The sequence below is a fragment of the Sarcophilus harrisii genome, chromosome 3, assembly GCF_902635505.1.
Source record: "Sarcophilus harrisii chromosome 3, mSarHar1.11, whole genome shotgun sequence".
NCBI classification, from domain to species: domain Eukaryota; kingdom Metazoa; phylum Chordata; class Mammalia; order Dasyuromorphia; family Dasyuridae; genus Sarcophilus; species Sarcophilus harrisii.
This window is the reverse complement of record NC_045428.1, coordinates 482640557-482656611: the sequence shown is the minus strand read 5'-3', so window position 1 is coordinate 482656611 and position 16055 is coordinate 482640557. Positions and strand designations below refer to the sequence as shown.

General features: G+C 34.3%; 1 protein-coding gene across 1 annotated transcript in view; it reads left to right on the top strand.

Annotated features, from left to right (window-relative positions):
* The window catches only part of GUCY1A2 (guanylate cyclase 1 soluble subunit alpha 2), a 430164-nt gene that overhangs the window by 45988 nt on the left and 368121 nt on the right, over nucleotides 1-16055 (top strand). Inside the window, exons 2-3 of the mRNA XM_031961090.1 lie at nucleotides 450-511; nucleotides 15236-15357. Of these exons, the coding sequence (XP_031816950.1) occupies nucleotides 450-511; nucleotides 15236-15357 (184 nt within the window). The remainder of the gene's footprint in view (nucleotides 1-449; nucleotides 512-15235; nucleotides 15358-16055) is intronic.

The window sequence follows — 16055 nt, the reverse complement described above, 5'->3', positions numbered from 1 at the left end:
TCTCTTGACTGAACAATCTTTGAAATTTTGGTTGAAATAAAATAGCAGGACTTGTCAGAGATCCCTACTGGATTGGACACCGTTTATTATGGTTATATGTCTCATTTCTTTAAACATATTGTTAATTCTTTGGGGGAACTAATAACCTCATCATCTCCAGTACTAAGCACATTGAAGGAATTCAATTTTGAATTAAATTGAGTAACTGAAAGAATCTTGAAGAAAACACTAGAAATATAATAGTGTATTTCACATGGAAACTGCCTGAGATGATGGAGGCCTTCTTTTAGTTCCTGTAGGGAAAACACATGGCAAAATGCAAAATGGGTAATATTCTAAAACAAACAACATTATGTGGTAAATCAGTAGCTACTTAGCTGTCTATGATGCTTGGACCAGGACTGGCAATGATTTGCTGATAATATCTTTTTTTAATTATTATTCTGCAGCCTCAGATTATACAGCAGACTCTCAAGAGGACACTACAGCATTATGAGCATCAAGTTATTGGGTGAGTAAAAAGGATTTTGGTGATTATCGGGAGGGGGGGTAGATTGGTGGTAAACTGCTCACTAATTGTTGAGCAAATGTTTTTCTGCCACCTAACCCTTGGTCTGAATGATGTGACCTATTTTCTGTTTCAGTTTCTTGATATGCCTATCTGGTAGTCAGCTATTATGGACAGTAGAAATGGATTTTTCTAGTGGTTTCTTTATTTCCTTGACTTATATTTAATCATTTGAAGATAAATTCCTTTGTAATATTACTTTTCCATCCTTCACATGTACCTCTCTCTGTCACATGTACCTCTCTCTGTCTTATCTCTTACTATCTAATATTTCATTCAGTGAAGTATATTAGAATCCTAGTGATGGTTTTTGGATAAGATTTTGTAATCTGATAATATACAATGATAGCAATTAGCATTTTATAGTATTTTAAAGTTTTCAAAATCCTTTACATATATTATTCCATTTGTTTCACATAACAATCTTTTTAGATGCTATTGTTAGCCCCATTTTACAAATGAGGAAGCTGAAACTGAGAGAAATCAAGACACTTGCCCAAAGTTACAAAATTGGTAAGTGTCATATAATTTGACTTGAGCATACATCTTTCTGACTCCAAATCTTTCACCCTTTCCACTGATAACCACTTACCAATGGAAAACCACACATGGACCTAACACAGTCCTCTTAGATAAAGGTAGCTTAGTTAAAGCTAACTCTCTTATATTATCATCTTTCTTTTTTGGTCCCACCTTCTCATTTTCCAAGTTATGTCCATAATGATTGTTAGCTCTTCCAAATGTATCAGAAACGCAACTGTAGCAAGATCTTAGATATTATTGGGAAATATAAAACAGTTCTGAAGTCTACTTGTTTATATATCATAGCTTTTTATATTTTACTTGACTAAAGCTAATGTATGCATAAATATACATATACATGCATATAAATGTATTTATAATTCACACTACAATTCAGAATCTATATTTCCACAGAGAAAATCCCTTGTAAAATTAAAACCCACTTGGTAGTAGAGTCAAAATTCAGAATGCACTTACTCTTTTTTTTCTGAGATTTGTAGCAAAGAACTTGGGAAAAGTCTTTGTGGTTGGGATAAAAAATATTTTTTCTGGCTTTTAGGGAGTTCTAATATTTAACAAGGAACTTATGAGAAGAAAATCTTCCAAAAAAAATCAAGAGAATGCCAGGGACCCTGTGGACATACTCTATAATGGTTTTAATGATTATGTTAGTTTTCATTATAGAAGGGATTTTTTGGGAAGTTGCTATATCAGTACTCTAGTATGTGCAGCTGGAAAAATGGCACAGTAAAAATGTTAATGGAAGAACATTAGATATTTTAAACTATATATTAATTAGAACATAGATCCATTAGACAACCCTATTAAGTATAAATATTTTGTCAAAATTAATCTCCCTTCTCACATTCCCAAATAAACTTGATCTCTTATATTAAGCTTGCTGCTTAAAGTATACTTTTCCACCTTTTGTAATACATCTACAATACTTGTTGTCCTACAAATGACATTATTCTGTTTATTGTAAAATCTGATACCAGGAGATGTTCTAGTTTTTATTTTGTGGCTGGATCTTTAAGGCAAATTAAATCAGATTGCTGATAACTTCAATAGCCATAGGCAGCCAATTTAAATTATTTTAATTAAAGCCAAAACCTATAAATTTTTTCCTGTATCACTATTGTCCATGCAACTCAAAGAAAGCAAACAAGGAACTAAACACAATGCAATGTGAGTATAGTTGACTGTGTGGTAATCATTTCAAAAGACCTAGTTTCTAGTATCTCCTAGCTCACTTGCTCCAAGTGATTTTCTCTGCTCTGGATACTAGGTATGCTCCATTTTCCTGCTTGCTTTGGCCTCTTCTTGCCCTTCTGTTTTTGGAAATTTCCATGTTACATCCTTGTCCTCTCTCTTTGGTCCAGTCAGTCTCCATGCATCAACTAGTCATCAGAATTTTTTTGTCTATGACAACAGAAGGACCCAGGTGAGAACTTGCCTTTATTCTACAAAACTTATCTCCTACAGTGGTTTCAACATCCTCTACCTGTAGTAGTGTTAAGGTGAAAATAATTCTAGCATCCTGCATACTAGGTATGGAAAGTCTGAGAAGTGCTCAGTGAAACTATGTGTGCTGAATTCAATTGCACTCTCTTCAAAGAGTCGTTGCTGCCTACCCTTCTTTCTCCTGCTGTAGCCTCCAGTCTAATAGTGACCAGAGTCCTGGTGACTGGTCTGCTTTTTTACCTTCTCTCATTGTCCCTGTTTCCCTCCCCAGTGAATGTCTATTAAGGATTTGACTCCACACTTCCCCCCCCCCCCCCCCCCCCCCCCCCCCCGAGACAATTGAGGTTAAGTGACTTGCCTAGGGTCACACAGATAGGAAGTGTTAAGTGTCTGAGACCAGATTTGAACTCAGGTTCTCTTGACTTCAGGGGTGCTTCTCTATCCACTGCATCACCTAGCTGCCTCAACTCTATACTTCTGTGAGTTATAATAATATCACGAAGGCCTGTTTCTTTATTCTTTATTGTTCTTCTGATTTTTTTGTGAAGCCTTGCTTAAATTTCATGCCTCTGTATAAGAACTGAATCACTAGTCAAAACTGCTTTAGCTAAATAGTTCTTGCTTGGTTGCATAGGAAAGTAGACCTTAGGATAATAAATATGGAGCTAGAAGAGACTCCAGAAATATCTAGTCGAACTGTCTTATTTTATAAAGAGACTAAGGTCCAGGGAGGACACCATGATGGAAGTACTTTTATTTGTAACTTCTGTCTGATCCTGCTATTCTACTGATAAGCAAAGCTAATTTGGTACTAATAAAGCTAATTTACATTACATTTAAATTATGTTATTTATTACATTATGTAAGGTAATTATATTACATTCTGATGTACTTGGTCTCACTTTTGTGCCCCTTTTCCTTCTCCTCATCTCTTCTAACCCATCCAATACATTATTTCTTTCCTACTAAGTTTCCTTCCAGAGGACAGTGCCTTTGAATTTTTCTTTTCCCCTTCTCCACTAATGCAGAAAAGAAACTGAAGTGATAATTTATGCTTTGTAATTCATTTATGCTAAAATGTTAATAATTTTAGGTATGTTTATTTTATTTAAATCTTTTTGTTCTATTGCAGAATATAAGTTTAGTTAAAAGGAAGTATATCTTTAAAGAAGATAGGTGAAATACATATCTTATTCAAACAGAGCAAGTTAGATAAAAGGGACAGTGACATTTTATATCAAGAAGAAATACACATACCTTTAGAAATTATTAATAACTGATAGTGATTAGTTTATCAAATATTATAAAATAATTTATAAATTATTAACTATTATTAGCAATTGTTAATAACATTTCTAAATCATTCTGACATTTACAAAAGAATTTCTCCTAAGCTTTATGAAATGATAGAACATATATTAATACCCCCATTTTACAGATGAATCAAAATTCAAAGGAGTTATGTGACCTTCTCCAGGTTACACAGATAATGAGTTAAAACTGGTATGTTAACCCAAGTCTTTTGACTCCAAATTTGTTATTTTTCCATCACAGCACATTAGCTGATATTAAAAGCTTGCCCTTATGTCCTCTTGCCATTCATTTAGTCTTGCCAGATCCCAATCCTGGATCTCTGCCACCATCTACTTTTCTCTAATCCTACTCACATACTGCTCAACAGAATTGGAGGAACTCATTAAATCATATTAACTGGTCCATTGTAAATTTATGTTCCATAATTTTAACTGAGGCTTCACAAGCAATCCTTTTACTTCTCCCTAATTAAATCTCTAACTTTCTCCATATAGTGACTGGTCCAAATCTTCTCTTCTTTCCCCAAGCTTCCCATGACAACTTTTCCTGAATCTCTCATTTAAGGATCTTAACTTCTGATTTACTGAGCAATCAGAAGTTATTCTTCCTTCTTTAGTCCAAAATTAAAGCTCCTTCTTTTTCTTTTCATCTCATACCTTCTTGGAATCATTCTCTATTCTTTAGACCAACATTTGATAAAGAGATTGTATGTTTTGCCAATGTTTTCTATGAGTACTTTTGATCCCCATGTTTTCTATAGTAAATAGCTCCCTTAATTATTTTCTCCCTCTCTAATGTTTAGTCTCTTGCTACTTATTAGTTGCTTCTAAATAGCCTATAATTACATTAAAGTCTTTTTTAATCTTCAGAATCTGCAGAAGTTTCTTCTATCCTCTCAAACTCTCATCCTATACCTCTTCTATCTTTCTCAGAAAAAACTTGTGCAGAAAATAAAGTGTCTACCATTACTGTTTCCATTTTTCTCTCATTCATGGGAGAGATTTTTTATATCCCAAAGGGAAAATATTAATAATGCCACTTCCTGGTACATTTTTATTCAAGGTACCTCTGGGGAAAATAGAAAACTAGAAGAAATGTGAAATAAGGAGCAGGACTTACTTCATGTTTTGGAGGATTCTGCAGGAACTGAAAGCTAATGATAATGTCTGACACACTTGGGATTACACATTGGGAATAGTCCATGAAGCTGCTACTCTTCCATAGTCCTATACAAGATGTAGCATTCTATAATTATATACTATACACATTGGACAGATGGAGAAAATGTAGATGAATTATGGAAACAAATTACAAAGGTGATAGAAAGAAAAGACGTTGTAATGGGAAGTTATTTTGGCTTGGGTGATAAGAAAAGAAACTCAATATGAAAATTTTCCTTTAAAGGGAATAGAGTAGAGTTCTGAACTACTTTGCAGAGCAGAACTGAGCCTGTTGTATGGAAGAACCCCAGGGTGGGAGAGAATGAAAATGACTCAGATTTTGGTTTAACATTAGAATTAAAAACAAATAAATAAACAAACTACTTTATTTTTATTTTTTTTAATTAAATAACTTCTTATTGACAGAACCTATGCCAGGGTAATTTTTTACAACATTATCCCTTGCACTCACTTCTGTTCCGATTTTTCCCCTCCCTCCCTCCACCCTCTCCCCAAAGATGGCAAGCAGTCCTATACATGTGAAATAGATTACAGTAGATCTTGGATACAATATATGTGTGCAGAACCAAACAGTTTTCTTGTTGCTCAGGGAGAATTGGATTTAGAAGGTATAAATAACCTGGGAAGAAGAACAAAAATGCAAGCAGTTTACATTCATTTCCTAGTGTTCTTTCTTTGGGTGTAGCTGCTTCTGTCTATCCTTGATCAATTGAAACTAAGTTAGATCTTGTCTTTGTTGAAGAAATCCACTTCCATCAGAATACATCCTCATACAGTATCACTGTTGAGGTATATAATGATTTCCTGGTTCTGCTCATTTCGCTCAGCATCAGTCCATGTAAATCTCACCAATCCTCTCTGTATTCGCCCTGCTGGTCATTTCTTACAGAACAATAATATTCCATAACATTCATATACCACAATTTACTCAACCATTCTCCAATTGATGGGCATCCATTCATTTTCCAGCTTCTGGCCACTACAAACAGGGCTGCCACAAACATTTTGGCACATACAGGTCCCTTTCCCTTTTTTAGTATCTCTTTGGGGTATAAGCCCAGTAGAGACACTGCTGGATCAAAGGGTATGCACAGTTTGATAACTTTTTGGGCATAGTTCCAAATTGCTCTCCAGAAGGGCTGGATGTATTCACAATTCCACCAACAATGTATCAGTGTCCCTGTTTTCCCACATCCCCTCCAACATTCTGCATTATCTTTCCCTGTCATTCTGGCCAATCTGACAGGTGTATAGTGGTATCTCACAGTTGTCTTAATTTGCATTTCTCTGATCAATAGTGATTTGGAACACTCTTTCATATGAGTAGTAATAGTTTTAATTTCATCATCTGAAAATTGTCTGTTCATATCCTGTTCATACCATTTATCAATTGGAGAATGGCTTGATTTCTTATAAATTAGAGTCAATTCTCTATATAGTTTGGAAATGAGTCCTTTATCAGAACCTTTGACTGTAAAAATGTTTTCCCAGTTTATTGTTTCCCTTCTAATCTTGCCTGCATTAGTTTTGTTTGTACAAAAACTTTTCAATTTGATATAATTAAAATTTTCAATTTTGTACTCAATAGTGATCTCTAGTTCTTCTTTGGTCATAAATTCTTTCCTCTTCCACAGGTCTGAGAGGTAAACTATCCTATGCTCTTCCAATTTATTTATGATCTCATTCTTTATGCCTAGATCATGAACCCATTTTGACCTTATCTTGGTGTATGGTGTTAAGTGTGGGTCAATGCCTAGTTTCTGCCATACTAATGTCCAATTTTCCCAGCAATTTTTGTCAAATAATGCATTCTTATCCCCAAAACTGGGGTTAAACAAACTACTTTTGAGGACAGTTCAGTTTGCTGAGTGATTTCACTTAGATTGGTCATAGAAGTTACATGATTGTCAAGAATGATATAGGTGGGATTTCCATACCAAGTCAGAGACTAGAATCCAAGGCCCTCTCCATCTCTAAAACTCTATGAAGCTATATAATTCAATAGTCCATGGTACCAGAGAAAACTAGAAGCATTGATGCTAATTTCAGATACTGGAGATCTAATAAAGAACCAAAAATATGGTTTGGCTGTAAAAAAGTAATATTAATTAAAGTAATTTTATATGACCTGTATACCATTTATATTTAATCACATTATAACAAAATAATGATTATGCATACCATTAAACATATATTCACATTACCCTTGTTGTCACTTTTATTTGCTTCCAAAGAGAATAATATTTCTATACACACAGGTTCACTTATTTGTATGTATTATTATGTATGCATAATTTGCTCATATAATATGATTATCTTTTCACAATCTAAAAAATTATAGAGAATATTAATTGTAAGTATAAATTTTAGGCTAGCATCTTGTAATCTTGGGTTTTTAAAAAACAAATCTTTTTTGAGAGTGGATGAATGGCATGAATGTTGAATAGGCAAAAAAAATAGATGCTACATAGATATATGAATAGATAGAACATTTGTCAGTCATTTACTATATGTCCGACATTATGCTAAGAATGCAATTATTCTATTATTACAATTATTATACAAGAATACCTTATGCTGTGGATACAAATAAGAACTAGAATACAGTCCTTCTCTCAGAGACTGGAGACTCAGGAATAGTGTTCAGGTTTGAAGTAGGAAAGATGAGAATAATGGTTAGAGTGAGGGTAACATGATATGGAATTGGTAAAGAAGTGGCATAGAATCTGTGTTCCAGATAAGATAACTCAGAAAAGAGGAAATATACACGAGGATAGACAAAACACAAGAGTTATTATAGGACTGGAATCTGAGGAGAGCCAGAGATGTAGGGATAATATGATTCATCATATTAATTGACTTCGTTAAATTACCATTGTTCTTTCTTCAACCTCTCTCACCCTTCAAACCTTTAAATCTTTTCAGCTTTGAGCTCTTTAAGCAGAATCCAGAAATGGAATCAGTTAGCTGCTTGGAGTCTTAAAGATGCAATAGTAGAAACTAGATATACATGTTCAGTATTTTCTCAAGCAGATGTCCACATTTGTAAGAGTGGTAGCTAGTAATTGGGTTTCACTGGCTGTAGCTTCCCTGTTATGGTCAAATGTGTGTTTAGGTTTCAGATTTCTCTATGTAAAATGGATTCACACTTCTCTTAATATGTTACCAGAACACATTGTTTTAGTTATTATTAACAATCAGCCCAGAATCTCATCTATGGACTGATTTCTCACAAAAATTCAGGACTGGTTACTGTTGAATCATGAAATCATAAGATTCATAAAGAATCTTAGAGTTTTTTTCTCATACATTACCTAATTTGACAGAGTAGGATCTTGAGGTCTATATTGGTTAAGTGTAGGCATCAATGAACCAAGATTTATTAGATTACTCTGTGTTGAGTACTTTGCTAGACAAAACATGGACTAACTCCTTTTTAGTACTGATTAGGAAGTAAGTACCATGAAGTCTGAAATGAACTGCCTTCTATAAAATTATACAGATATATTTCCACACTGAAACATATATAAGAAGATACTCAAAATATCAGAATTTATTTTCTCCTTTATACCAGAATAACTTTTTGCCTAGACACTAGAATTGCATCTGAAGCTTGAATTTTCTAAACTATGTCTTTGACAAGTGATCATCCACATTGTACTTATAGACCTTTCTTAGTGAACACATTATACCCAATATAATTGATTCCATTTAAAAATAACTTCAGTCATTAACAAATATTTCCTTATATGAACCAGAATTTTAGTTCTCTATAAACAGCTATTCATTAGTTGGTCTTTGTTTTTCCCTCTGGGAATAAATAGAGTCAGGGTAATATAAAGATGCAGATTATTATATTGGATAGAGGTCTGTCTTTGCAATCAGTTTTGTTTTGGCTTTCTTTTTCTAACACATACTGGATATGTAACAAATAATTTAGTCATCTGTGATAGTCAAGAGAGTTTGTGACTCTTTTTCATGGCAACTATTCAAATATTTTAAGACTGCAGTTTTTTTTTATGAAGATTAACACCTCTTATTCCTCTGTCCTGTTAAGAGTCATATAATCTCAGAGTTGGAAGGGACCTTAAAGGTCATCTAATCCAACCCATACCTTAACAGGAATTTTTTCTACAACATCCCTGACAAGTGATCATATAATCTCTGCTTCTAGTGATGGGAGACTCTTGGTTTCCTTCAGCTAAAGGAATTACTTCTAGATCCATTATCATCTTGATCATCCTATTCTGGAATCTTGCTTCATCTCATCAATCTTCTTTCCAAAATGGAGTCCTCAGAATTAAACACATTTCATCAGGTGTGTTCTGGGCAGCACAGAGATATATATATGTTAGACTCTCCCCTCAGTCTTTTCTGGGATTATAATTCTGTTCATGAAGTTCATCATCTGGTTAGCATTTTTGGCCACTCACCATTGTTGTACTTCATTTCAAGCTAGCAGTCTTCTATTTCCTTTTTATATTTATTACTATCTAGACATCTCTCTCCTTGTAATTTTGAAGTTAATCTTTTGGATTTAAGTATAGGCCTTTACATTTGTCATTATTAAATCACCTTAATAATTTAGAATAATGGGCCAAATATAATATAAATTCAATAAATTAAAATGTGTGAGTGTAAAAACCTAATGCATACACTCAAGCAGCTGCATAGATGTAGCATTGGGGAAGAATATAGATACAGTTCATGTGAAAAAGTTATTCAGCCATTTCTGAATCATCTAATGATGTCATCCAAACCTACCTGTCTATGATTCCCATAAGGTTACTCCTGTGAGATGTTTTGCCATTGCTTGCTACAACTATGGCATTTCCTAATCTACCAATCAAATAAATTTGTTTGGATAACTGAAGTTCCCTATCATAACTTTATTCTTTCACTATGCCAGCCTTGTGGTCTGCATGAGAAACTTTTTGTTCCATTCTTCCTTTTGATCAAAGGATTCATGTACTTTCCCCCCATTATATCATCTTCAGTTTGTGATACTTTCTTTTTATCTTTAACTATTTGCTCTCCTATGCTTACTCTTATGTTAGTGAATTTATACAAAGATATTTCTTTCCTTAATATATAGCACTCCTCTGATTTTTTTATCTAGTTTTTTTATCTTATTGACAATATCAATTACTTTTTTCTTGATATTCTTTTCATTTTAGATTTTTTTGATACTATTCTATCATGGTTTGCCTATCTATCTCACCTCTTCTTCTCTATATCTCCTTTTCTGGTTCTTCATCCATTTCACTTACACGAACAGTGTCTATTTTGGAACCTCTGTCCTTTTCTCCTTATATTATTTTTCACTTGGTGAACTAATCAACTCCCCTGGTTTCAGTGATGATTTATATGCCAAAGACTCTCAGATCTTTTTGTCTAGCCCTAATCTCTTTCTTATCCTCCAATCTTACAGCTCCATCTGCCTTTTAAGACATATCAGATCTATAAATATCTTAAACTTGCAATATAGAAAATTGAACCCATTATCTCCTCTCACTTCTTGCAGTTTCCCCTTTTTCTAACTTCTTTCAGACTTGCAACTCAGATGTCATTCTTAACTCTTTACTCTAACTCATGGATCTGAGTTAGATCCATCTAACTCATCCAAAGTATTACCAAACCCTGTCATTTCTACTTTTGTAACATTCCCCCTTCTGTCTTCTTAAACTGCAACCACTCTGTTCCAAGGCCTCATCATTTGCAATAATTTGTTGGTTGGTTTTCCACTTCAAGTATCACCCTGTTACAATCATGTTCCTTGTCAGTGTCAAATTGTTATTCCCACATTGCAGATCTGACCTTTATTAGCCCCCTTCTTAATAAACTCCAATGACTTCATGTTCCCTTCAGGATTAAAGATAAAACCCTCTAAATCTTTATAATGTTACATTTCTAGTCTTATGCTTTATGTACTCTATGATCCAGTAGCATGTGGCCTTGTCTTTGATGCTCTATCTCTTGACTGAGTATTTTTGCTGGCTGGCCCCCATACCTGCGATGTTCTCTCTCCTTGTCTCTGATTCCTGTTTTTCTTGACTTTTTTCATATCTCAGCTAAAATCCCATTTTTTATAGGAAGCCTTTGCTAGTCCTCATGCTTAGTGCCTTTACTCTGAGATGATTGCCCTCCTCCCATTTTTTCCTGCCTATATCTTGCTTGTTATTTGCATGTTTTCTGCCTTCATCAGTTTGTAGGATACTGCTGATCAGGGGCTATTTTTTCCCCTTTCTTTGTATCATCCATGCTTAGCACAGTGCCTGGCATATAGTAGATGCTTAATAAATTTTAGTTGACTGACTTTTGAACAATTTTTAATCACTGCTATATTCTATAGCTGTGTTGTGGGCATGGTATGCATCTGGTCAAACATTTAGCAGTTTACTATAATTTCATATTTGGTTTCTTGCAATATTGTTTTAATACAATGAATAATTTCTGCCTATTAGATGTTAGAGTGGAAAATATTTTCTCATTGCCATTTAAAATTAAGTCCATTATTCTTAGTATTACTGTGTAAAGTATTCAATTTCACACACTTGAACTTTTATTCTTTCCCCATTTTTAGTCAGTTTTTAGTTGGTCTAATTATTGTTTTATTTTTAATCCTTGATTTGTTCTCCAGATCTATTGTTTTTCTTACAATGTATCTCACATTCTCAGCTATTGTTTAATTCTTTATATTTTGTTTTATTATTTCTTCATTCTTTATAATTTCACTGGCTTCCCCTTGCCTAATTCTAATTTTCAGAGTCATTTTCCCCCTGATTCTGGATCTCCTTTTCTAAGCTGGTTGAATTTCTTTTCATAATCTTGTTTTTCTTGGGTTAGTCCTCTTCTTCTCCCTCTCTCTCTCTCTCTCTCTCTCTCTCTCTCTCTCTCTCTCTCTCTCTCCTTAATTTTCCCCTTAATCTCTCTCATTTGATTTTTAAAGTTTGTTTAGTTTATCTATGAATTCTTTTTGGGTAGATAATCAACCACTTAACATTATTCTGGAGTAGAAGGGTTTTTTTTTTTTTTTTTTTTTTTTTGCTTCTGTATCCTCCTCTAAAGATGAACCCCCCAGTCTTCCCTATACCCATAGTAATTTTCTAACATTGGGTTCTTTCTCCTTTGCCTGTTCATTTTTTTTTTTTTTTAGGAAGAGCTTGTTAGTGTAATTAATTCTAGTCCTGGGGTGGTGGGTGGGGAATGATGCTTTTGACTTTAGATTTTTCTACAGTTCTCCATCCTAGAGCGTTTCTTCTCTCAGGTTGTCTCAGGAGAACCACTGTTTTGCTCCAATTTTTATTTGTTTTTCATGCCCTGGTATGCAATTTTGTTTTGTTGGTGGGGGAAATCTGAAAAGCTTATAATATTCTGACTTACTCTGCCAATTTTCCAGAATGCTCTCTCCTATAAAGGATGGATTACATTAGGTTGATTTCAATAGGTATATTGAATCTATGACAACTTATTATAAGGATCATCTCTAGGTATTGCAGATAATAAGCAATGGACCTCTTTGATAGTTTGTTTAAATCTATGAATTCCATGGAATAATGTCTTTGAATGCATAAAATAACATCTATATGATTGTCAAGGAAAAAATTATATTGAAATATAGTTATCAACATACTTTAAAAAACAAATCCACATGGGAAAACTTTGAAACACATGGTTTTGTAAGGGTCATTTTTGAAAAATTATTCATGTATATGTTTTGAAAATAAAAAAAAACTTTAATAAAAAAAAATCCATAGACCCCAGGTTAAGAAGTCTGATTTAATTTACTCCATGCTGCTTCCATGTGATGAGACCTCCAAGCATGATTTTAGTGAGGTTGTTTATCTATGGGTATTTTCATTTATTATTCTTTTTTTATTTTTATTTTAATTTTTAAAAATTTTTAATTGCTTTTTATTTACAAGTTATATGCATGGGTAACTTTACAGCATTGACAATTGCCAAACATTTTGTTCCAATTTTTCCCCTCTTTCCCCCCACCCCCTCCTAGATGGCAGAATGACCAATACATGTTAAATATATTAAAGTATAAATTAAATACAAAATAAGTATACATGACCAAACCGTTATTTTGCTGTACAAAAATAATCAGACTCTGAAATATTGTACAATTAGCCTGTGAAGGAAATAAAAAATGCAGGCAGGCAAAAATATAGGGATTGGGAAGTCAATGTAATGCTTCTTAGTCATCTCCCAGAGTTCTTTCACTGGATGTAGCTGGTTCAGTTCATTACTGCTCCATTGGAACTGATGTGGTTCATCTCATTGCTGAAGATGGCCAGGTCTATCAGAAATGATCATCATAAAGTATTGTTGTTGACGTATATCATGATCTCCTGGTCCTGCTCATTTCACTCAGCATCAGTTTGTGTAAGTCTCTCCAGGCCTTTCTGAAATCATCCTGTTGGTCATTTCTTACCGAATAAGCAGGAAGAGAATTAATTAATTTTGATTTGATTAAAGTGGAAATGGTGGGAAAGTTGCAGTGATAAAGGGGCTGCTTGACCATCATTTTTTATCTCTCTGGGAGAAAACAACAAGCAGTGCTTTTTAGCACCAAAATGATGCTAAATTTTTAAACCAAATATGAAAGCATTTTTGCATCTTTGGAGGATAGCACACCTACTGAGACTCAATTTTTCTTTTTCCCTCTAGAAGATTTGGGAACCTCATTGTAAGGTCTATGCAGTATGGCTTAGATTTGCTAATAATTTAAATCTAATTCCACCCTACTTTCAGGAATGTTTGTACATCTGAATCTGCTTTTAAAACATCTGTTAGAGATTGCATCAACTTAGTTGTAAGAAATTAAACTGGCACTAATTAATTGGGTGATTGTGTTCACATAATATTTATTGTTAATTTTTTTCACAATTTATTGACTCATTTCTGTTTGATTTCCTTATTTATATTAAGCCAGAAAGTGCCCCCAAAATCTATGTGCTTCCAAATTCTTATTAAATATCTACCCACCTTGTCTGTTTAGCAAATGTCAGTTCATTCATTAAAGCTGTTTTCTGTAAAATTCTATTGATCATGTTCTTAAAAAGTCCTGAGTTACTTGCTTAAAAGGTAAGTCCCATCTTAGAGCAGTTTTGGTTATCTTGTAAGGAATAAATTGGTTTTAGGAATATCTACTTCAGTTTGGAAAGATTTATTGCCAGGGTATTGCCTATAGAATGAGAAATACTTTTGATAAGATAATTAATTAAGATAGATAAAACATTTATTAATAGCTTAAAATACCAGATACTGTGTTAAGCCTTGGTGAATAAAATACAATTAACTAAATTCAGTTCTTGTTCTCCAGGAGCTTACATTGTAATGGGGAAAGAAAATGTATATAAAAGAGATCTGGTAAAAGATGGAGAAGGTAGCATTATATGGGAATTGTCCTAGAAGCCTGGTTCCTGGCAAAGTGAGGCTTGGCTCATCTATGAGAGCCAAGTGTCCCAGGAGTTCAAGGTTTCCATTTAAGTTTCTTAGCAGAGAAGTTATGGGATACAATGACTAAAGAGAAGGCAATATGATATTGGAATTGGGAATTCAACTGTCAATAAGATATTAAAAAATTGTAAGGATGTGTTGTAAATGATAAAATCACTAAACTTTGAAGTACATACCTAGATGTGACAAAGAAAGAGAGAAAGAGAGAGAGAGAGAGAGAGAGAGAGAGAATAAAAGTCTATTTAAACCCACAAGATGGTTGTCAAATGAGATAAGATGTCTCTATCCAACAATGATGTCTCTGTCCAACAATGATCTGTGTCTATTTGCCCAATGAGACTAGGTTTTACCTCACAGATGCTGGACTCACCATCTCCTGCTTTGTATGTACCAGGCAACTTCACTAGATAATCACATTGCCAGCAGGGATGACGCACACAAATAGTGATGCATTTGCTAACTGCTAAATTTTGGTTTTCTTTTCTCCCCTCTCCCCCCTTATACTGTTGCTTATTAAGGAATGTCTCCAATTTCATTCCCATGCTGTTCATGCTGATGCTAATGGTGGGTTTTGTCAGAAACTATGTCTTAAAGCGTCAGTTATTTAGGAATGCTATTGGGCTAAAAGGAAGGAGTACAAGGGGTCTGTATGTTCTTGTGAATGCACTTTCAGAGATGCTTTAAAATTTCCATATGCTCATTTTTTTTTCCATTTTAGTTACAGGGATGCAGAAAAGAATTTCTACAATCTCTCTAACAGATGCTCCTATGCAGACCATTCCGGTAAAGAGGAAATTGAGGATGTCTCAGGAATTCTTCAGTGTACCGCTAACATGCTTGGTATATTTTATCATTTATGTTGAGAGAGAGAGAGAGAGAGAGAGAGAGAGAGAGAGAGAGAGAGAGGGAGGAGAGAGAGAGGGGAGGAGAAGGGGAAAGGGGGAGGGGAAGAGGGGGAGGGGAGGGGGAGAGGGAGAGGGGGGAGGGAGGGAGGGAAAGGAATGAATATATATATATGGTGAGGGTTGTTTCCTTTTCTTTGGATAAGAGACCTGGAGGGTAGTAAAGACTGAATCTGTGAGGTTGTCCTTGGAGACTTTTTCATAATATACTAGAAGTTGGCAGAGTGAAAATTGCAAATTCACTTAAAGACTGAAAAAGTTTATGATGAAAATTTTTTCCTTTGAGCTAAAGAATCCCTATATGAAATATTAACTTTGGATTCAATTATCATTCTGTGTCACTGGATTTATAAAATTCTGGGATACGAATTTGGACCTCTATTTTCCAGTGGAAGAACAAAGTTCTAGTATCAGGGGTCCTCAAACTTTTTAAATAGGGGGCCAATTCACTGTCCCTCAGACTGTTGGAGGGCCAGACTATAGTAAAAATAAAAACTTTGTTTTGTGGGCCTTTAAGTAAAGAAACTTCATAGCCCTGGGTGAGGGGGATAAACATCCTAAGCTGCCGAATCTGGTCCTCGGGTCTTAGTTTGAGGACCCCTGGTCTAGTTGGTTGTTTAAAGTAACAAGAATAGG